This window comes from Oncorhynchus mykiss, chromosome 4 (genome assembly GCF_013265735.2).
Source record: "Oncorhynchus mykiss isolate Arlee chromosome 4, USDA_OmykA_1.1, whole genome shotgun sequence".
Classification (NCBI taxonomy): domain Eukaryota; kingdom Metazoa; phylum Chordata; class Actinopteri; order Salmoniformes; family Salmonidae; genus Oncorhynchus; species Oncorhynchus mykiss.
The window spans coordinates 43,298,653-43,323,862 of record NC_048568.1 but is presented as its reverse complement, the minus strand read 5'-3'; the positions used below and the strand labels follow the sequence as shown (position 1 = coordinate 43,323,862).

The 25,210-nt window shown below is 39.8% G+C and overlaps 1 protein-coding gene across 7 annotated transcripts in view; it reads left to right on the top strand.

Annotated features, from left to right (window-relative positions):
* eya4 (EYA transcriptional coactivator and phosphatase 4) overlaps positions 1–24,922 on the top strand; it is a 143,092-nt gene extending 118,170 nt beyond the window's left edge. For 2 of the 7 annotated variants that reach the window (XM_036976404.1, XM_036976400.1), the window contains 7 exons: positions 15,021–15,110; positions 16,263–16,333; positions 17,685–17,845; positions 18,591–18,705; positions 19,547–19,668; positions 20,717–20,817; positions 23,756–24,922. In XM_036976404.1, the coding sequence (XP_036832299.1) occupies positions 15,021–15,110; positions 16,263–16,333; positions 17,685–17,845; positions 18,591–18,705; positions 19,547–19,668; positions 20,717–20,817; positions 23,756–23,836 (741 nt within the window). In that variant the 3' untranslated portion in view covers positions 23,837–24,922. Of the gene's footprint in view, positions 1–15,020; positions 15,111–16,262; positions 16,334–17,684; positions 17,846–18,590; positions 18,706–19,546; positions 19,669–20,526; positions 20,628–20,716; positions 20,818–23,755 lie in introns of all 7 variants that reach the window. The other 5 variants (XM_036976401.1, XM_036976402.1, XM_036976403.1 and 2 more) reach the window with 5 other exon arrangements.
* The last annotated feature ends 288 nt before the right edge of the window (positions 24,923–25,210 follow it).

Genomic DNA, 25,210 nt, shown 5'->3' with positions numbered 1-25,210 from the left:
CTACTCGACCATACTCTATTCTATCCTACTCTATTCTACTCTATTCTACTATATTCTATACTACCCTACTCTATTCTACTATATTCTATCCTACCCTACTCAATTCTACTATATTCTATCCTACCCTACCCTACTCTACCCTATTCTATTCTGCCCTACTTAATTCTACCCTACTCTATTCTACCCTACTCTATTCTACCCTACTCTACCCTACCCTATTCTATCCTACCCTGTGAGGCCGGTTGGACGTACTGCCAAATTCTTGAGACATCTGTGGCATTGTGTTGTGTGACAAAACTGCACATTTTAGAGTGGCCTTTTATTGTCCCCTAGCGCAAGGTGCACCTGTGTAATGATCATGCTTTGTTGTGTATATGGAACATTTCTGGGATGTTTTATTTCAGCTTGTGAAACATGACACTTAATGTGTTGTTTTATATTTTTGTTTTGTAGCCCGCAGCCATACGGCGACGCCAGATCAGGGCCTAACATAACGACAACTCGGAGTGTGTCATTCTGTTCTTCTGAAATAGACTACATTTTCTTCCTATCACAGCTTCTTTAGACCTGTCTAAAATAAATCATGGATTTATTGTGATGGTGTAGACTATATTACATGGATTTATTGTGATGGTGTAGACTATATTACATGGATTTATTGTGATGGTGTAGACTATATTACATGGATTTATTGTGAAGGTGTAGACTATATTACATGGATTTATTGTGATGGTGTAGGTAGACTATATTACATGGATTTATTGTGATGGTGTAGGTAGACTATATTACATGGATTTATTGTGAAGGTGGAGGCTATATTACATGGATTTATTGTGATGGTGTAGACTATATTACATGGATTTATTGTGATGGTGTAGGTAGACTATATTACATGGATTTATTGTGATGGTGTAGACTATATTACATGGATTTATTGTGATGGTGTAGACTATATCACATGGATTTATTGTGATGGTGTAGACTATATTACATGGATTTATTGTGAAGGTGTAGGTAGACTATATTACATGGATTTATTGTGATGGTGTAGGTAGACTATATTACATGGATTTATTGTGATGGTGTAGACTATATTACATGGATTTATTGTGAAGGTGTAGACTATATTACAATGGATTTATTGTGATGGTGTAGGGAGACTATATTACAATGGATTTATTGTGATGGTGTAGGTAGACTATATTACATGGATTTATTGTGATGGTGTAGATAGACTATATTAGATGGATTTATTGTGATGGTGTAGGTAGACTATATTAGATGGATTTATTGTGATGGTGTAGGTAGACTATATTACATGGATTTATTGTGATGGTGTAGATAGACTATATTAGATGGATTTATTGTGATGGTGTAGGTAGACTATATTAGATGGATTTATTGTGATGGTGTAGGTAGACTATATTACATGGATTTATTGTGATGGTGTAGACTATATTACATGGATTTATTGCGATGGTGTAGGTAGACTATATTACATGGATTTATTGTGATGGTGTAGACTATATTACATGGATTTATTGTGATGGTGTAGGTAGACTATATTACATGGATTTATTGTGATGGTGTAGACTATATTACATGGATTTATTGTGATGGTGTAGACTATATTACATGGATTTATTGCGATGGTGTAGGTAGACTATATTACATGGATTTATTGTGATGGTGTAGACAATATTACATGGATTTATTGTGATGGTGTAGACTATATTACATGGATTTATTGTGATGGTGTAGACTATATTACATGGATTTATTGTGATGGTGTAGACTATATTACATGGATTTATTGTGATGGTGTAGGTAGACTATATTACATGGATTTATTGTGATGGTGTAGACTATATTACATGGATTTATTGTGATGGTGTAGGTAGACTATATTACATGGATTTATTGTGATGGTGTAGACTATATTACTTGGATTTATTGTGATGGTGTAGGTAGACTATATTACATGGATTTATTGTGATGGTGTAGACTATATTACATGGATTTATTGTGATGGTGTAGGGAGACTATATTACATGGATTTATTGTGATGGTGTAGGTAGACTATATTACATGGATTTATTGTGATGGTGTAGGTAGACTATATTACATGGATTTATTGTGATGGTGTAGGTAGACTATATTACATGGATTTATTGTGATGGTGTAGACTATATTACATGGATTTATTGTGATGGTGTAGGTAGACTATATTACATGGATTTATTGTGAAGGTGTAGGTAGACTATATTACATGGATTTATTGTGATGGTGTAGACTATAGTACATGGATTTATTGTGATGGTGTAGACTATATTACATGGATTTATTGTGATGGTGTAGACTATATTACATGGATTTATTGTGATGGTGTAGGTAGACTATATTACATGGATTTATTGTGATGGTGTAGACTATATTACATGGATTTATTGTGATGGTGTAGGTAGACTATATTACATGGATTTATTGTGATGGTGTAGACTATATTACATGGATTTATAGTGATGGTGTAGACTATATTACATGGATTTATTGTGATGGTGTAGGTAGACTATATTACATGGATTTATTGTGATGGTGTAGACTATATTACATGGATTTATTGTGATGGTGTAGACTATATTACATGGATTTATTGTGATGGTGTAGACTATATTACATGGATTTATTGTGATGGTGTAGACTATATTACATGGATTTATTGTGATGGTGTAGGTAGACTATATTACATGGATTTATTGTGATGGTGTAGGTAGACTATATTACATGGATTTATTGTGATGGTGTAGACTATATTACATGGATTTATTGTGATGGTGTAGACTATATCACATGGATTTATTGTGATGGTGTAGACTATATTACATGGATTTATTGTGAAGGTGTAGGTAGACTATATTACATGGATTTATTGTGATGGTGTAGGTAGACTATATTACATGGATTTATTGTGATGGTGTAGACTATATTACATGGATTTATTGTGAAGGTGTAGACTATATTACAATGGATTTATTGTGATGGTGTAGGGAGACTATATTACAATGGATTTATTGTGATGGTGTAGGTAGACTATATTACAATGGATTTATTGTGAAGGTGTAGATAGACTATATTAGATGGATTTATTGTGATGGTGTAGGTAGACTATATTAGATGGATTTATTGTGATGGTGTAGGTAGACTATATTACATGGATTTATTGTGATGGTGTAGATAGACTATATTAGATGGATTTATTGTGATGGTGTAGGTAGACTATATTAGATGGATTTATTGTGATGGTGTAGGTAGACTATATTACATGGATTTATTGTGATGGTGTAGGTAGACTATATTACATGGATTTATTGTGATGGTGTAGACTATATTACATGGATTTATTGTGAAGGTGTAGGTAGACTATATTAGATGGATTTATTGTGATGGTGTAGGTAGACTATATTACATGGATTTATTGTGATGGTGTAGGTAGACTATATTACATGGATTTATTGCGATGGTGTAGGTAGACTATATTACATGGATTTATTGTGATGGTGTAGACTATATTACATGGATTTATTGTGATGGTGTAGGGAGACTATATTACATGGATTTATTGTGATGGTGTAGACTATATTACATGGATTTATTGTGATGGTGTAGACTATATTACATGGATTTATTGTGATGGTGTAGGTAGACTATATTACATGGATTTATTGTGATGGTGTAGACTATATTACATGGATTTATTGTGATGGTGTAGGTAGACTATATTACATGGATTTATTGTGATGGTGTAGACTATATTACTTGGATTTATTGTGATGGTGTAGGTAGACTATATTACATGGATTTATTGTGATGGTGTAGACTATATTACATGGATTTATTGTGATGGTGTAGGGAGACTATATTACATGGATTTATTGTGATGGTGTAGGTAGACTATATTACATGGATTTATTGTGATGGTGTAGGTAGACTATATTACATGGATTTATTGTGATGGTGTAGGTAGACTATATTACATGGATTTATTGTGATGGTGTAGACTATATTACATGGATTTATTGTGATGGTGTAGGTAGACTATATTACATGGATTTATTGTGAAGGTGTAGGTAGACTATATTACATGGATTTATTGTGATGGTGTAGACTATAGTACATGGATTTATTGTGATGGTGTAGACTATATTACATGGATTTATTGTGATGGTGTAGACTATATTACATGGATTTATTGTGATGGTGTAGGTAGACTATATTACATGGATTTATTGTGATGGTGTAGACTATATTACATGGATTTATTGTGATGGTGTAGGTAGACTATATTACATGGATTTATTGTGATGGTGTAGACTATATTACATGGATTTATTGTGATGGTGTAGACTATATTACATGGATTTATTGTGATGGTGTAGGTAGACTATATTACATGGATTTATTGTGATGGTGTAGACTATATTACATGGATTTATTGTGATGGTGTAGACTATATTACATGGATTTATTGTGATGGTGTAGACTATATTACATGGATTTATTGTGATGGTGTAGACTATATTACATGGATTTATTGTGATGGTGTAGGTAGACTATATTACATGGATTTATTGTGATGGTGTAGACTATATTACATGGATTTATTGTGATGGTGTAGGTAGACTATATTACATGGATTTATTGTGATGGTGTAGACTATATTACATGGATTTATTGTGATGGTGTAGGTAGACTATATTACATGGATTTATTGTGATGGTGTAGACTATATTACATGGATTTATTGTGATGGTGTAGACTATATTACATGGATTTATTGTGATGGTGTAGACTATATTACATGGATTTATTGTGATGGTGTAGACTATATTACATGGATTTATTGTGATGGTGTAGGTAGCCTATATTACATGGATTTATTGTGATGGTGTAGGTAGACTATATTACATGGATTTATTGTGATGGTGTAGACTATATTACATGGATTTATTGTGATGGTGTAGGTAGACTGTATTACATGGATTTATTGTGACGGTGTAGGTAGACTATATTACATGGATTTATTGTGATGGTGTAGGTAGACTACATTACATGGATTTATTGTGATGGTGTAGGTAGACTATATTACATGGAGTTATTGTGATGGTGTATGTAGACTATATTACATGGATTTATTGTGATGGTGTAGACTATATTACATGGATTTATTGTGATGGTGTAGGTAGACTGTATTACATGGATTTATTGTGATGGTGTAGTTAGACTATATTACATGGATTTGTTGTGATGGTGTAGACTATATTACATGGAGTTATTGTGATGGTGTAGGTAGACTATATTACATGGATTTATTGTGATGGTGTAGGTAGACTATATTACATGGATTTGTTGTGAAGGTGTAGGTAGACTATATTACATGGATTTGTTGTGATGGTGTAGACTATATTACATGGAGTTATTGTGATGGTGTATGTAGACTATATTACATGGATTTATTGTGATGGTGTAGACTATATTACATGGATTTATTGTGATGGTGTAGGTAGACTATATTACATGGATTTGTTGTGATGGTGTAGACTATATTACATGGAGTTATTGTGATGGTGTATGTAGACTATATTACATGGATTTATTGTGATGGTGTAGACTATATTACATGGATTTATTGTGATGGTGTAGGTAGAATATATTACATGGATTTGTTGTGATGGTGTAGACTATATTACATGGATTTATTGTGATGGTGTAGGTAGACTATATTACATGGATTTATTGTGATGGTGTAGACTATATTACATGGATTTATTGTGAAGGTGTAGAATATATTACAATGGATTTATTGTGATGGTGTAGACTATATTACATGGATTTATTGTGATGGTGTAGACTATATTACATGGATTTATTGTGATGGTGTAGACTATATTACATGGATTTATTGTGATGGTGTAGACTATATTACATGGATTTATTGTGAAGGTGTAGGTAGACTATATTACATGGATTTATTGTGATGGTGTAGGTAGACTATATTACATGGATTTGTTGTGATGGTGTAGACTATATTACATGGATTTATTGTGATGGTGTAGACTATATTACATGGATTTATTGTGAAGGTGTAGACTATATTACATGGATTTATTGTGATGGTGTAGGTAGACTATATTACATGGATTTGTTGTGATGGTGTAGACTATATTACATGGATTTATTGTGATGGTGTAGGTAGACTATATTACATGGATTTATTGTGATGGTGTAGACTATATTACATGGATTTATTGTGAAGGTGTAGAATATATTACATGGATTTATTGTGATGGTGTAGACTATATTACATGGATTTATTGTGATGGTGTAGACTATATTACATGGATTTATTGTGATGGTGTAGACTATATTACATGGATTTATTGTGATGGTGTAGGGAGACTATATTACATGGATTTATTGTGATGGTGTAGGTAGACTATATTACATGGATTTATTGTGATGGTGTAGGTAGACTATATTACATGGATTTATTGTGATGGTGTAGGTAGACTATATTACATGGATTTATTGTGATGGTGTAGACTATATTACATGGATTTATTGTGATGGTGTAGGTAGACTATATTACATGGATTTATTGTGAAGGTGTAGGTAGACTATATTACATGGATTTATTGTGATGGTGTAGACTATAGTACATGGATTTATTGTGATGGTGTAGACTATATTACATGGATTTATTGTGATGGTGTAGACTATATTACATGGATTTATTGTGATGGTGTAGGTAGACTATATTACATGGATTTATTGTGATGGTGTAGACTATATTACATGGATTTATTGTGATGGTGTAGGTAGACTATATTACATGGATTTATTGTGATGGTGTAGACTATATTACATGGATTTATTGTGATGGTGTAGGTAGACTATATTACATGGATTTATTGTGATGGTGTAGACTATATTACATGGATTTATTGTGATGGTGTAGACTATATTACATGGATTTATTGTGATGGTGTAGACTATATTACATGGATTTATTGTGATGGTGTAGACTATATTACATGGATTTATTGTGATGGTGTAGGTAGCCTATATTACATGGATTTATTGTGATGGTGTAGGTAGACTATATTACATGGATTTATTGTGATGGTGTAGACTATATTACATGGATTTATTGTGATGGTGTAGGTAGACTGTATTACATGGATTTATTGTGACGGTGTAGGTAGACTATATTACATGGATTTATTGTGATGGTGTAGGTAGACTACATTACATGGATTTATTGTGATGGTGTAGGTAGACTATATTACATGGAGTTATTGTGATGGTGTATGTAGACTATATTACATGGATTTATTGTGATGGTGTAGACTATATTACATGGATTTATTGTGATGGTGTAGGTAGACTGTATTACATGGATTTATTGTGATGGTGTAGTTAGACTATATTACATGGATTTGTTGTGATGGTGTAGACTATATTACATGGAGTTATTGTGATGGTGTAGGTAGACTATATTACATGGATTTATTGTGATGGTGTAGGTAGACTATATTACATGGATTTGTTGTGAAGGTGTAGGTAGACTATATTACATGGATTTGTTGTGATGGTGTAGACTATATTACATGGAGTTATTGTGATGGTGTATGTAGACTATATTACATGGATTTATTGTGATGGTGTAGACTATATTACATGGATTTATTGTGATGGTGTAGGTAGACTATATTACATGGATTTGTTGTGATGGTGTAGACTATATTACATGGAGTTATTGTGATGGTGTATGTAGACTATATTACATGGATTTATTGTGATGGTGTAGACTATATTACATGGATTTATTGTGATGGTGTAGGTAGACTATATTACATGGATTTGTTGTGATGGTGTAGACTATATTACATGGATTTATTGTGATGGTGTAGGTAGACTATATTACATGGATTTATTGTGATGGTGTAGACTATATTACATGGATTTATTGTGAAGGTGTAGAATATATTACAATGGATTTATTGTGATGGTGTAGACTATATTACATGGATTTATTGTGATGGTGTAGACTATATTACATGGATTTATTGTGATGGTGTAGACTATATTACATGGATTTATTGTGATGGTGTAGACTATATTACATGGATTTATTGTGAAGGTGTAGGTAGACTATATTACATGGATTTGTTGTGATGGTGTAGACTATATTACATGGATTTATTGTGATGGTGTAGACTATATTACATGGATTTATTGTGAAGGTGTAGACTATATTACATGGATTTATTGTGATGGTGTAGGTAGACTATATTACATGGATTTGTTGTGATGGTGTAGACTATATTACATGGATTTATTGTGATGGTGTAGGTAGACTATATTACATGGATTTATTGTGATGGTGTAGACTATATTACATGGATTTATTGTGAAGGTGTAGAATATATTACATGGATTTATTGTGATGGTGTAGACTATATTACATGGATTTATTGTGATGGTGTAGACTATATTACATGGATTTATTGTGATGGTGTAGGTAGACTATATTACATGGATTTATTGTGATGGTGTAGACTATATTACATGGATTTATTGTGATGGTGTAGGGAGACTATATTACATGGATTTATTGTGATGGTGTAGACTATATTACATGGATTTATTGTGATGGTGTAGGTAGACTATATTACATGGATTTATTGTGACGGTGTAGGTAGACTATATTACATGGATTTATTGTGACGGTGTAGGTAGACTATATTACATGGATTTATTGTGATGGTGTAGGTAGACTATATTACATGGATTTATTGTGATGGTGTAGACTATATTACATGGATTTATTGTGATGGTGTAGACTATATTACATGGATTTATTGTGATGGTGTAGGTAGCCTATATTACATGGATTTATTGTGATGGTGTAGGTAGACTATATTACATGGATTTATTGTGATGGTGTAGGTAGACTATATTACATGGATTTATTGTGAAGGTGTAGGTAGACTATATTACATGGATTTATTGTGATGGTGTAGGTAGACTATATTACATGGATTTATTGTGAAGGTGTAGGCTATATTACATGGATTTATTGTGAAGGTGTAGACTATATTACATGGATTTATTGTGAAGGTGTAGGCTATATTACATGGATTTATTGTGATGGTGTAGACTATATTACAATGGATTTATTGTGAAGGTGTAGGTAGACTATATTACATGGATTTATTGTGATGGTGTAGACTATATTACATGGATTTATTGTGATGGTGTAGACTATATTACATGGATTTATTGTGAAGGTGTAGACTATATTACAATGGATTTATTGTGATGGTGTAGGTAGACTATATTACATGGATTTATTGTGATGGTGTAGACTATATTACATGGATTTATTGTGATGGTGTAGGTAGACTATATTACATGGATTTATTGTGATGGTGTAGACTATATTACATGGATTTATTGTGACGGTGTAGGTAGACTATATTACATGGATTTATTGTGATGGTGTAGACTATGTTACATGGATTTATTGTGATGGTGTAGACTATATTACATGGATTTATTGTGATGGTGTAGGTAGACTATATTACATGGATTTATTGTGACGGTGTAGGTAGGCTATATTACATGGATTTATTGTGATGGTGTAGACTATATTACATTGATTTATTGTGATGGTGTAGGTAGACTATATTACATGGATTTATTGTGATGGTGTAGGTAGACTATATTACATGGATTTATTGTGATGGTGTAGACTATATTACATGGATTTATTGTGATGGTGTAGGTAGACTATATTACATGGATTTATTGTGATGGTGTAGACTATATTACATGGATTTATTGTGATGGTGTAGGTAGACTATATTACATGGATTTATTGTGATGGTGTAGACTATATTACATGGATTTATTGTGATGGTGTAGGTAGACTATATTACATGGATTTATTGTGATGGTGTAGACTATATTACATGGATTTATTGTGATGGTGTAGACTATATTACATGGATTTATTGTGATGGTGTAGGTAGACTATATTACATGGATTTATTGTGATGGTGTAGGTAGACTATATTACATGGATTTATTGTGATGGTGTAGGTAGACTATATTACATGGATTTATTGTGATGGTGTAGACTATATTACATGGATTTATTGTGATGGTGTTGGTAGGCTATATTACATGGATTTATTGTGATGGTGTAGGTAGGCTATATTACATGGATTTATTGTGATGGTGTAGACTATATTACATGGATTTTGTTGTGATGGTGTTGGTAGGCTATATTACATGGATTTATTGTGATGGTGTAGGTAGACTATATTACATGGATTTATTGTGATGGTGTAGACTATATTACATGGATTTATTGTGATGGTGTAGACTATATTACATGGATTTATTGTGATGGTGTTGGTAGGCTATATTACATGGATTTATTGTGATGGTGTAGACTATATTACATAGATTTATTGTGATGGTGTAGGTAGACTATATTACATGGATTTATTGTGATGGTGTAGGTAGACTATATTACATGGATTTATTGTGATGGTGTAGGCTATATTACATGGATTTAATAAGTGTAGATGTTCCTAAGGTCTGCATCAGCTTGTAGGCTTTGCGTGGAAGCCAGGATATGCTAAACGTGTTTATGCTAATTAAAGGTCAAATACCACGAGACCAGAAGTCATTTGCACAACTATCATCTGCTGACTAAATGTCATGACCGCCACAGCCCTATTGTCATTCAGAGGGTGAATTGGCAAGACAGCAGATTTAACTGCCTTTGAACTGCAAAAACTGCTGAGTTTTTCCACGCTCAACAGTTTCCCGTGTGTGTATCAAGAATGGTCCACCACCCAAAGGACATCCAGCATATTTAACACAGCTGTGGGAAGCGTCGGAGTTGACATGGGGCCAGCATCCCTGTGGAACACTTTCCAACACCTTGTAGATACCTCTCCTACTGTATACATCTCCATACCTCTCCATACCTCTCCTACTGTATACCTCTCCATACCTCTCCTACTGTATACATCTCCATACCTCTCCATACCTCTCCTACTGTATACCTCTCCATACCTCTCCTACTGTATACCTCTCCATACCTCTCCTACTGTATACCCCTCCTACTGTATACCTCTTCTACTGTATACCTCTCCTACTGTATACCTCTCCATACCCCTCCTACTGTATACCTCTCCTACTGTATACCCCTCCTACTGTATACCTCTCCTACTGTATACCTCTCCTACTGTAAACCTCTCCATACCTCTCCTACTGTATATCCCTCCTACTGTATACCTCTCCATACCTCTTCTACTGTATACCTCTTCTACTGTATACCTCTCCTACTGTGTACCTCTCCTACTGTATACCTCTTCTACTGTATACCTCTCCTACTGCATACCTCTCCATACCTATCCTACTGTATACCTCTCCTACTGTAAACCTCTCCATACCTCTCATACTGTATACCTCTCCATACCTCTCCTACTGTATACCTCTCCTACTGTATACCCCTCCTACTGTATACCCCTCCTACTGTATACCTCTCCTTCTGTATACCTCTCCTACTGTATACCTCTCCTACTGTAAACCTCTTCATACCTCTCATACTGTATACCTCTCCATACCTCTCCTTCTGTATACCTCTCCTACTGTATACCTCTCCTTGGCACAGGTGACTGATAAAATAATTATCAAATATTTACCTGAAGAAGCCGCAGGCTGGTCATTGGTTTAGACGATGTGGTATTTGAAACGAGGGAAAGGAGATGTGATGGAACAGACTGAGTTAATAGCAGGGTGGTCTTGGCTCTGGCACCCTTCTCTTCCTCTCTTTATCGCTCTCCTTCACCTTTATCTCTCTCTCCCTCCCTCCCTCTCTCTACATGTCTTTCTCTCCCTCCATCTCTCTCCCTCCCTCTCTCTCCATGTCTCTCTCTCCCTCCCTCTCTCTACATGTCTCTCTCTCTCTCTCTCTCTCTACATGTCTCTCTCTCTCTTCATGTCTCTCCCTCTTTACCCAACTTTCCTTCTTTTCACCCCTTGCCCTCCCACGCCATGTCTCTCTCTCTCTCTCTCTCTCTCTCTCTCCATGTCTCTCTCTCTCTCCCTCCCTCTCTCCATGTCTCTCCCTCTCTCTACATGTCTCTCTCTCTCTCCATCTCTCCATGTCTCTCCCTCTCTCTCCATGTCTCACTCTCTCCCTCCCTCTCTCCATGTCTCTCCCTCTCTCTACATGTCTCTCTCTCTCTCCATCTCTCCCTCTCTCTCCATGTCTCTCTCTCTCCCTCCCTCTCTCCATGTCTCTCCCTCTCTCTACATGTCTCTCTCTCTCTCCATCTCTCCATGTCTCTCCCTCTCTCTCCATGTATCTCTCTCTCCCTCCCTCTCTCCATGTCTCTCCCTCTCTCTCCATGTCTCTCTCTCCCTCCCTCTCTCCATGTCTCTCCCTCTCTCTACATGTCTCTCTCTCTCTCCATCTCTCCATGTCTCTCCCTCTCTCTCCATGTCTCTCTCTCTCCCTCCCTCTCTCCATGTCTCTCCCTCTCTCCATGTCTCTCTCTCTCCCTCCCTCTCTCCATGTCTCTCCCTCTCTCTACATGTCTCTCTCTCTCTCTCCATGTCTCTCTCTCCCTCCCTCTCTCCATGTCTCTCCCTCTCTCCATGTCTCTCTCTCTCCCTCCCTCTCTCCATGTCTCTCCCTCTCTCTACATGTCTCTCTCTCTCTCTCTCTCTCTCTCTCTCCATGTCTCTCTCTCTCCCTCCCTCTCTCCATGTCTCTCCCTCTCTCTACATGTCTCTCTCTCTCTCCATGTCTCTCCCTCTCTCTACATGTCTCTCTCTCTCTCTCTCTCTACATGTCTCTCTCTCTCTCTACATGTCTCTCCCTCTCTCCATGTCTCTCTCTCCATGTCCCTCCATCTCTCTACATGTCTCTCTCTCTCTCTCTCTCTACATGTCTCTCTCTCTCTTCATGTCTCTCCCTCTTTACCCAACTTTCCTTCTTTTCACCCCTTGCCCTCCCACGCCATGTCTCTCTCTTCATGTCTTTCTCTACATCTCTCTCCCTCCCTCTCTCTCTCCATGTCTCTCTCTCTCCCTCCCTCTCTCTCCATGTCTCTCTCTCTCCCTCCATCTCTCTCCATTTCTTTCTCTCTCCTTCCCTCTCTCTACATCTCTCTCTCTCTCTCTCCCTCCCTCTCTCCATTTATCTCTGTGCTCGGTATGTGTCTATTCTGGGAGTCTCACCGTGTCAGCGAATCGCCTATCTATCGCAGATGATGGTTTTTGCAGCTGAGCTGCGGGTTGGCAGGGCTGCCCCCCAAACCTCTCTCACACCCACCCAGTCCCCCAAGGATTTTTAAAGGGACATAATGTTGATGGGACAGAACAAGTGTGACATGTCTTTCTCTCGCTCTCTCTCTCTCTCAGCATCTACTGAGATTAGTTGAACATACCAGGCAGAGGGGGGAGGAGGGCAGGGGGGGGGGGGGGGGGTGATGGTGGTGATGATGATGGTGGTGATGAAGGCTCCTCATTTGTCACAGTCAGTAGAGGATTGGTCACCCCTCATGGCCTGGTTCTTCTCTACCCAGTACAGCCAGTAGATGACTGGTCACCCCTCAGAGCCTGGTTCCTCTTGTCTACCCAGTACAGCCAGTAGAGGACTGGTCACCCCTCAGAGCCTGGTTCATCTCTACCCAGTACAGCCAGTAGAGGACTGGTCACCCCTCAGAGCCTGGTTCCTCTGGTCTACCCAGTACAGCCAGTAGAGGACTGGTCACCCCTCAGAGCCTGGTTCATCTCTACCCAGTACAGCCAGTAGAGGACTGGTCACCCCTCAGAGCCTGGTTCCTCTCTACCCAGTACAGCCAGTAGAGGACTGGTCACCCCTCAGAGCCTGATTCCTCTGGTCTACCCAGTACAGCCAGTAGAGGACTGGTCACCCCTCAGAGCCTGGTTCCTCTGGTCTACCCAGTACAGCCAGTAGAGGACTGGTCACCCCTCAGAGCCTGGTTCCTCTCTACCCAGAACAGTTGAGGGTTTTAGGCTGGGTTTCTGTACAAGCACTTGAGAACTGCTGATGTAGAAAGAGCTTTATAAAATACATTTGATTGATTGATTGATTGATTGATTGATTGTTCGATTGTTTGTTTGATCAATCAATCAAATTTATTTTATAAAGCCCTTTGTACATCAGCTGATATCTCAAAGTGCTGTACAGAAACCCAGCCTAAACCCCAAACAGCAAGCAATGCAGGTGTAGAAGCACGGTTGTAGGAAAAACTCCCTAGAAAGGCCAAAACCTAGGAAGAAACCTAGAGAGGAACCAGGCTCTGAGGGGTGTCCAGTCCTCTTCTGGCTGTGCCGGGTAGAGATTATAACAGAATATGGCCAAGATGTTCAAATGTTCATAAATGACCAGCAGGGTCAAATAATAATAATCACAGTGGTTGTCGAGGGTGCAACAGGTCAGCACCTCAAGAGTAAATGTCAGTTGGCTTTTCATAGCCGATCATTCAGAGGTCGAGACAGCAGGTGCGGTAGAGAGAGAGAGAGAGAGAGAGAGAGAGAGAGAGAGAGAGAGAGAGAGAGTTGAAAACAGCAGGTCCGGGACAGGTAGCACGTCCGGTGAACAGGTCAGGATTCCATAGCCGCAGACAGAACAGTTGAAACTGGAGCAGCAGCACGATTAGGTGGACTGGGGACAGCAAGGAGTCATCATGCCAGGTAGTCCTGAGGCATGATCCTAGGGCTCAGGTCCTCCGGGAGGGAGAGGGAGGGAGAGAGAATTAGAGGGAGCATACTTCAATTCACACAGGACACCGGATAATTACAGGACACTGGATAATTACACCAGATATAACAGACTTAACCTAGCCCCCCGACACATGGAGACTGTATTGACGGATGTATTGACGGTTGTATTGATTGATTGACAGGACCCTCCCATGGCGGTGACACTGGGACTGAGGATGGAAGAGATGATCTTTAACCTGGCAGACACACACCTGTTCTTCAATGACTTAGAGGTAGGTACACACACCTGTTCCTCAACCACTTAGAGGTAGGTACACACACCTGTTCTTCAACCACTTAGAGGTAGGTACACACACCTGTTCTTCAACCACTTAGAGGTAGGTACACACACCTGTTCTTTAATGACTTAGAGGTAGGTACACACACCTGTTCTTTAATGACTTAGAGGTAGGTACACACACCTGTTCTTCAACCACTTAGAGGTAGGTACACACACCTGTTCTTCAACCACTTAGAGGTAGGTACACACACCTGTTCTTCAACCACTTAGAGGTAGGTACACACACCTGTTCTTTAATGACTTAGAGGTAGGTACACACACCTGTTCTTTAATGACTTAGAGGTAGGTACACACACCTGTTCTTCAACCACTTAGAGGTAGGTACACACACCTGTTCTTCAATGACTTAGAGGTAGGTGAGCTCAGGAACACACACACACACACACTGTATAGATACAGCTACTGATCTGGGATCAGATCCCCACTGACAGTGTAATCTAATGCATTGTGATTTTAAAAAGGTCGAACTGATCCTAGATCAGCATTCCTCCTCCTCTGAGAGGTTGTGATACGTGTGTAGCTCCTTCATGTGTAGACACTGCCCCCTAGTGACACAAACTAAAGACTTAAACTTGTCTGTGTCTGTGTCTGTCTGTCTGTCTGTGTGTTTCTGTCTGTATGTGTTTCTGTCTGTGTCTGTGTCTGCCTGTCTGTCTGTGTGTGTTTCTGTCTGTGTGTGTTTCTGTGTGTGTTTCTGTCTGTCTGTTTGTGTGTGTTTCTGTTTCTGTGTGTTTCTGTTTCTGTGTGTGTTTCTGTGTGTGTTTCTGTGTGTGTTTCTGTCTGTCTGTCTGTGTGTGTTTCTGTTTCTGTGTGTTTCTGTCTGTGTGTGTTTCTGTCTGTCTGTCTGTGTGTGTTTCTGTCTGTCTGTCTGTGTGTGTTTCTGTCTGTCTGTCTGTGTGTGTTTCTGTTTCTGTGTGTTTCTGTCTGTGTGTGTTTCTGTCTGTCTGTCTGTGTGTGTTTCTGTCTGTCTGTCTGTGTGTGTTTCTGTCTGTCTGTCTGTGTGTGTTTCTGTCTGTCTGTCTGTCTGTGTGTTTCTGTCTGTGTGTGTTTCTGTGTGTGTGTGTGTTTCTGTCTGTATGTGTGGGTGGGTGTGCAGGAGTGTGATCAGGTCCATATTGATGATGTGTCATCGGACGACAACGGACAGGACCTGAGGTGAGCGTTCAACATCCCTACGTTTTCTTCTTCGCAGTTAAATGAGGAGTTCAGGATGTGAACAACTTGAGATCAGACGGTTCCTCGCTCTGAGAACCGTCTGTGGGTCAGGAGAAACTGGAATCCATGGGATGCTTTTCTTTAAGCAGCCACTACAAACGTCACCTAACATCAAGTTGTAAACATCCTCAACTACTCATTTAAGCCTACATCATACCAGAGGAGGCTGGTGAGGGGAGGACGGCTCATAATAATGTCCGGAACAGAGCGAATGGAATGCCATTCTAGTAATTCCCGAGTGGCGCAGCGGTCTAAGGCACTGCATCTCAGTGCAAGAGGCATCACTACAGTCCCTGGTTCAATTCCAGGCTGTATCAAATCTGGCCCGTGATTGGGAGTCCCATAAGGCGGAGCACAATTGGCCAAGCGTCGTCCTGGGTTTGGCGGTCATTGTAAATACGAATTTGTTCTTAAATGACTTGCCTAGTTAAAAAAAAAATAATGTAATTAAATTCCTCTCCTGCCATTACCACAAGCCCGTCCTCCCAAATTAAGGTGCCACCAACCTCCTGTGGTACGTAGACAATGCAAGAACTACAAGTAACTACGCAAATGTCCATCCTGCGTAGTTGCGTAACAAAAAAAAACTGCTGATGTTTGCAATTATAAACTCAACGACAAGCACGCAGGATCGACAGCAAAATCAGGCTTAAATCATTTGAGTCAACCATTAGGAATCATTGTTATTATTGTTATTATTATAGACAGTACTTACCATTTTTATAATAAAACACATCATTGTTATTATTATAGACAGTACTTACCATTTTTATAATAAAACACATCATTGTTATTATTATAGACAGTACTTACCATTTTTATAATAAAACACATCATTGTTATTATTATAGACAGTACTTACCATTTTTATAATAAAACACATCATTGTTATTATTATTGACAGTACTTACAGTTTATATTATATTATATTATTATTATTATTATTATTATTGACAGTTTTTATAATAAAACATTATTATTATTATTATTATTGACAGTACTTACAGTTTTTATAATAAATGATATTATTATTATCATTATTGACAGTTTTTATAATAAAACATTATTATTATTATTATTATTGACAGTTTTTATAATAAATGATATTATTATTATCATTATTGACAGTTTTTATAATAAAACATTATTATTATTATTATTATTGACAGTTTTTATAATAAATGATATTATTATTATCATTATTGACAGTTTTTATAATAAAACATTATTATTATTATCATTATTGACAGTTTTTATAATAAAACATTATTATTATTATTATTATTGACAGTACTTACAGTTTTGCAACTGATGGCTTCCATGCAGCGGCGACCAGCGCGAGTCTGTGCCTGGCGACGGGCGTCCGCGGAGGGGTGGACTGGATGAGGAAACTAGCCTTCCGCTACAGAAGAGTCAAAGAGATGTATAGCACATACAAAAACAATGTGGGGGGTAAGCCAATCGGAGAAGAGTATACTGGAGAGGAGCCAATCAGAGAGCTCTTTTTTAGGCAGGGGGTGGGATAAATATATAGATTTTTTTTTTTTTAACTGTCAACTGATATGTATAGTGTGTACATTTTAATCCACTGAGAAACATTTAGTATCGTCCTGTACTTTACTTTAGTACTTTAGTACTTTACTTTAGTACTTTAGTACTTTAGTACTTTACTTTAGTACTTTAGTACTTTAGTACTTTAGTACTTTACTTTAGTACTTTAGTACTTTACTTTAGTACTTTAGTACTTTAGTACTTTACTTTAGTACTTTAGTACTTTAGTACTTTACTTTAGTACTTTAGTACTTTAGTACTTTACTTTAGTACTTTAGTACTTTAGTACTTTAGTACTTTACTTTAGTACTTTAGTACTTTACTTTAGTACTTTAGTACTTTACTTTAGTACTTTAGTACTTTAGTACTTTACTTTAGTACTTTAGTACTTTAGTACTTTACTTTAGTACTTTAGTACTTTAGTACTTTAGTACAGGACAATACTAAATGTTTCTTAGTGGTTTAAAAGACAATGTTTCTGTGTTCATGAAGACAGCGTTCACTGTAAAAACAAAATGGCATATGTCGGCTCGATTGGAAAAACCTTTGATATGGCGCATTGTGGACAAAGTGTGGTCAGATTAAATCCTGCCCCTAATGTTGTTTATTGTTGTTGTTTATTGTTGATGTTGTTTATTGTTGACAGGCCTGTTGGGCCCGGCTAAGAGGGATGCGTGGTTACAACTGAGAGCTGAAGTAGAGGCTTTAACAGACTCCTGGCTCACCAACGCACTCAAGTCCCTGTCAATCATCAGCTCCAGGTGCCCCGCCCCCTCCACCCACACTGGACACGCCTCCCACCCCGCACACAAAATGGCTGCCGACACACTGAGTCGGTCTCTGACATGAACATGAACTGGACAAATAAAACAGAGATCAGAGCTAATTTTATGTAATGGAACAGTCAATACTGATACTAATTATCTGTCTTTCTCTCTTCTCGCCTCTCTCTCTCTCTCTCTGTCTCTCTCCCTCTCTTCCTCTCTCTCTGTTTCTCACCCTCTCTCTCTTTCTGCCTCTCTCCCCCTCCCTCCCTCTTCCTTTCTCTCTGTTTCTCACCCTCCATCTCTCTCTTCCTTTCTCTCTCTTCCTCCCTCTCTCTCCCTCCATCTCTCCCTCTTCCTCCTCTCTCTCCCTTCCTCCCTCCCTCTCTTTTCCTCCCTCCCTCCCTCCCTCCCTCCCTCCCTCCCTCCCTCCCTCCCTCCCTCCCTCCCTCCCTCCCTCCCTCCCTCCCTCCCTCCCTCTCTCGCTCTCTCTCTCTCTCTCTCTCTCTCTGCCTCCCTCTCTCTCTCTCTCCCTGTCTCTCCCTCTCTCTCTCTCCTTGTCTCTCTCTCTATCTCTGTCTCTCTGTCTCTCTCTCTCTCTCTCTCTCTCTTTCTCTCTCCCATCTCTCTCTCCGTCTCTCTCTCTCTCTCTCTCTCTCTCTCTCTGTCTCTCTCTCTCTCCCTGTCTCTCTCTCTCTGTCTATCTCTCTCTCTTTCTCTCTCCCATCTCTCTCTCCGTCTCTCTCTCTCTCTCTCTGTCTCTCTCTCTCTCCCTGTCTCTCTCCCTCTCTCTCTCTCTCTCTCTTTCTCTCTCCCATCTCTCTCTCTCTGTGTCCAGGAGTAACTGTGTAAATGTGTTGGTAACAACAACCCAGCTGATACCAGCAGTGGCTAAAGTTCTGTTGTATAGTTTAGGATCTGCCTTCCCTATTGAGAACATATACAGCGCAACGAAAATAGGTAAGAACCACACACACACACACACACACACACACACACACACACACACACACACACACACACACACACACACACACACACACACACACACACACACACACACACAAAATTGGTATTTAAGTTTACTTCCTGAACGGGAAATGGAATTAACCTCAAGCGGAACTAAACCCAAATTGACCAGGGATCTGACCTCTGTATGAGGCTATATGGACCCCTATGAGCTCTGGTCTAAAGTAGTGCACTGCATAGGGAATAGGGTGCCATTTGGGAGACAGGCATTGGCCTGGGAGGGGAGGGTTGTTATGATGACATTGTTTATGTGAAGCATCTCCGTGGCGACCAGGTGTGTTGTCAGGAACTATCATGGAAAATACAACAACCAATGTGTGTTTACAGATGGCTATATCAGTGTGTGTGTGTGTGTTTGTTCTCTCTCCCCGTCTCCTCTCATTCCACTCCTCCATCCTTGATCTACAGAAATGTCTCATCCTCTCTCTTTGTTAGAAAAACATCTGTGTTTAAGCTTTTAGTCCCAAGTGGCACCCTATTCCCTTCATAGTGCACTACTGTTGACCAGGGCTCTATGGTACCCTATTCCCTTCATAGTGCACTACTGTTGACCAGGGCTCTATGGTACCCTATTCCCTTCATAGTGCACTACTGTTGACCAGGGCTCTATGGTACCCTATTCCCTTCATAGTGCACTACTGTTGACCAGGGCTCTTTGGCACCCTATTCCCTTCATAGTGCACTACTGTTGACCAGACCCCGTAAAACACACCCATAGGGCTCTGGTCAAAAGCTAGTGCACTACGATTAGGGTGCCACTAGGTACACATCCTTTGTTGTTGTCTCCAGGCAAAGAGAGCTGTTTTGAGAGAATAGTCTCCCGCTTCGGCAATAACATTACCTATGTTGTGGTTGGCGACGGGCGGGACGAGGAGCATGCAGCCAGCCAGGTAACCTCACCCTGACCCCTCTCTCTCTCTCCTGACCTCTAACCCTTGACCTCCCCCCCCCCCCCCACCCCCCTTTGTTTATATTGCAGGCAAAGAGGGTTGCTTTGAGCGCATAATGCAGAGGTATGGCAGGAAGGTAGTCTATGTTGTAGTAGGAGATGGTGTGGAGGAGGAGCAGGCAGCCAAAAAGGTAAACAATGCGGAGGTGACCTTTTGAAAACCTCGCCGTGACCCTGTAGAGTGTGTTGTGGTGTGAGGGCTTCGGAGTGGTGGACAAGCCTGCCTTCCTGCAGTAGTAACTTTTAGTAACCTTTAGAGGGGGGGGTTTTGGTTTGGGGTTTTGGTGAGCTCTGGGGTGAAATTTCCCCTAGGTACAGATCTAAAATAATCCCCCCCCCCCCTTCCCCAATTCTAACCGTACCCATTAGTGGGGGGGGGGGATTCAAAAATGGACCAAAGATCAGGGTCAAGGGGCAACTTCACCCTACTCCTATGGTGTTTGTGTGAGCTCTGAGTGGTGTACATGCAGTAGTGGATGTAGTAACGTTTATGGTTTTTGGTTTGGGGCTTTCTTCTCCTTACTGTCGCTTTGTGTTCTGTTTGGGTTTGTTCCTTTGTTATTTCCATGAAACAAAAGTAGACTCTGGTTCTTGAGACCGTACCTAAACCGGGCGGAGCACTACCATCGTGCGCAAATTGATTTTGTCGTCCCCCCCCCGCACACCAAACGCGATCACGACACGCAGGTTGAAATATCAAAGCAAACTCTGAACCAATTATATTAATTTGGGGACAGGTCGAAAAGAATTAAACATTTATGGCAATTTAGCTAGTTAGCTTGCTGTTCGTAGCTAATTTGTCCTGGGATATAAACATTGAGTTGTTATTTTACCTGAAATGCACAAGGTCCTCTACTCCGACAATTAATCCACACATAAAACGGCCAACCGAATCGTTTCTAGTCATCTCTCCTCCTTCCAGGCTTTTTCTTCTTTAGACTTTATATGGTGATTGGCAACTACACTTTCATAGTATTACCACGACGACCGGCAAAACAGTTCATCTTTCATCTATCTGCTTCTATAAACCAATGAGGAGATGGGAGAGGCAGGACTTGCAGCGCGATCTGCGTCAGAAATAGAACTGACTTCTATTTTAGCCCTTGGCAACGCAGACGCTCGTTGGCCAGCGCGAGCAGTGTGGGTGCAGTAATTGAATAACGTGTATGTTTAAATTGATTTAGCATCTTAGACCGAATGATGAAATGAAAGTAGACTCTGGTTCCTTAGACCGACTGATTGGGATTATAAAACTCAACCACAATAATTGATTACAGACACAATAATAATAATGATAGAAATTAATTAATAAGTATTATATACAGTGGTTCTAAGGGCCAGTGGTTCTGTAGGTCAGTGGTTCTGTAGGTCAGTGGTTCTGTAGGTCAGTGGTTCTGCAGGTCAGTGGTTCTACAGGGCAGTGGTTTTGTAGGTCAGTGGTTCTGTAGGTCAGTGGTTCTGCAGGTCAGTGGTTCTACAGGGCAGTGGTTTTGTAGGTCAGTGGTTCTGTAGGTCAGTGGTTCTGCAGGTCAGTGGTTCTACAGGGCAGTGGTTATACAGGTCAGTGGATCTACAGGTCAGTGGTTTTAAGGGCCAGTGGTTCTAAAGGCCAGTGGTTCTGTAGGTCAGTGGTTCTGCAGGTCAGTGGTTCTACAGGTCAGTGGTTCTGTAGGTCAGTGGTTCTGCAGGTCAGTGGTTCTACAGGTCAGTGGTTCTGTAGGTCAGTGGTTCTAAAGGCCAGTGGTTCTGTAGGTCAGTGGTTCTACAGGCCAGTGGTTCAGTAGGTCAGTGGTTCTACAGGTCAGTGGTTCTACAGGTCAGTGGTTCTACAGGGCAGTGGTTCTACAGGTCAGTGGTTCTATAGGTCAGTGAGTAGTTCTACAGGTCAGTGGTTCTACAGGGCAGTGGTTCTACAGGTCAGTGGTTCTATAGGTCAGTGAGTAGTTCTACAGGTCAGTGGTTCTACAGGTCAGTGGTTATATAGGTCAGTCAGTGGTTCTACAGGTCAGTGGTTCTATAGGTCAGTGAGTAGTTCTACAGGTCAGTGGTTCTACAGGTCAGTGGTTCTATAGGTCAGTGAGTAGTTCTACAGGTCAGTGGTTCTACAGGGCAGTGGTTCTACAGGTCAGTGGTTCTATAGGTCAGTGAGTGGTTCTACAGGTCAGTGGTTCTATAGGTCAGTGGTAATATAGGTCAGTCAGTGGTTCTACAGGTCAGTGGTTCTATAGGTCAGTGAGTAGTTCTACAGGTCAGTGGTTCTACAGGTCAGTGGTTCTACAGGTCAGTGGTTCTATAGGTCAGTGAGTAGTTCTACAGGTCAGTGGTTCTACAGGTCAGTGGTTCTATAGGTCAGTGAGTGGTTCTACAGGTCAGTGGTTCTATAGGTCAGTGGTTATATAGGTCAGTCAGTGGTTCTACAGGTCAGTGGTTCTATAGGTCAGTGAGTAGTTCTACAGGTCAGTGGTTCTACAGGTCAGTGGTTCTACAGGCCAGTGGTTCTACAGGTCAGTGGTTCTACAGGCCAGTGGTTCTACAGGTCAGTGGTTCTACAGGTCAGTGGTTCTATAGGTCAGTGGTTCTATAGGTCAGTGAGTAGTTCTACAGGTCAGTGGTTCTACAGGGCAGTGGTTCTACAGGTCAGTGGTTCTATAGGTCAGTGAGTAGTTCTACAGGTCAGTGGTTCTACAGGCCAGTGGTTCTACAGGTCAGTGGTTCTATAAGGGATGCTGCATGCGTTTTAACTGCAGTTCTTTGGCAAACCCCTAGAGGTATATGTAGGCTAGCGTACAGTAGCTTGCATGACGACTTGGGGTTGTGTGTGTTGTGTTGGTCCCTCCGCAGGTATCTAATCTCTCTGTCTCTCTCTCTCTCTGTCTGTCTCTCTCTCTCTCTCTCTCTCTCTCTCTCTGTCTCTCTCTCTCTGTCTCTCTCTCTCTGTCTCTCTCTCTCTCTGTCTGTCTGTCTGTCTGTCTGTCTGTCTCTCTCTCTGTCTCTCTCTCTCTCTCTCTCTCTCTCTCTCTCTCTCTCTCCCCATCTCTCTCTCCCCCCCTCTATCCTTCCCTCCTGCAGCACAACATGCCATTCTGGAGGATATCCAGTCACTCTGACCTGCTGGCGTTACACCAAGCACTGGAGTTTGAATACCTGTAACTGTTACCGTAGCAACAGACTGTTACTGTAACCGTTACCGTAGTAACGGACTGTTACTGCAACTGTTACTAGAGCACGGAATGTTACTGTAACTGTTACTATAGCAACAGACTGTAATTGTAGCAACGGACTGTTTCTGTAACTGTTCTGTAACTATAGCAACAGACGGAACACACCAGTACTACTACTACTGCTACCACCTGTAATGGTTACCATGGCGATGGCAACGGGAGACAGACTGTAGTCCCCTTCCCCCGACCTTCTTGTTTTTGTATATCTATTTAAGAAAACAACCACAGTACACTGCAACTTTTTTGTTTTGTCTTCATTTCTTTGTGTCTTTAAAAACAATACATCTGGATTTGAGACTGAACTGTCTTAAGACAACTAGGACTGAGAGAGGAGAGGAGAGGAGAGGAGAGGAGAGGAGAGGAGAGGAGAGGAGAGGAGAGGAGGAGGACCTGAACTGGAACACTTATCACTCCTGCTGGACGAGCCCATGAAATAACATCCAAGACATGCATCCCAAGTGGCACCCTAATTCCCTATGTAGTGCACTACTGTTGACCAGGGCCCATGGGGCACCCATTAGGATATTAGTCAACAGTAGTGCACTAATGCTTCAGCTGTAACCTACAGATCTGCACTCTCAATATGAAGATGCTCTAGCCTGTCTGAACCGCTCACTCACTCATGTAAATTATTTCACAGCAAGTCCTTTTAAAATGGCGGAGGTGGATAATTGTGTTTTTGAATGAAAAAGAAGCTTCATTCTTTTTGAGTTTTTTTTTTTTTTTTTTGGGGTTCTCTTAGTTTTTTTTGTAAGGTTTAATTAAGGAGAATGTGCGTCATGATGTGTCGTGTCTTATAAACATGTTTGTGTGTTTACTTTGTCAGTTTTTTGTTCATTTGGAAATGTCTATATAAGTAGATAAAAAATAACTACGTGAAAAGTCAAAGACCTCATGTGATGATTTGATGACGAAAATACAGTGAAACACATCCAGCTGTTTCCTACAGATTAATGTAGTTTCAACACATCCAGCTGTTTCCTACAGATTAATGTAGGGCTCAACACATCCAGCTGTTTCCTACAGATTAATGTAGGGCTCAACACATCCAGCTGTTTCCTACAGATTAATGTAGGGTTCAACACATCCAGCTGTTTCCTACAGATTAATGTAGGGCTCAACACATCCAGCTGTTTCCTACAGATTAATGTAGGGTTCAACACATCCAGCTGTTTCCTACAGATTAATGTAGTTTCAACACATCCAGCTGTTTCCTACAGATTAATGTAGGGTTCAACACATCCAGCTGTTTCCTACAGATTAATGTAGGGTTCAACACATCCAGCTGTTTCCTACAGACTAA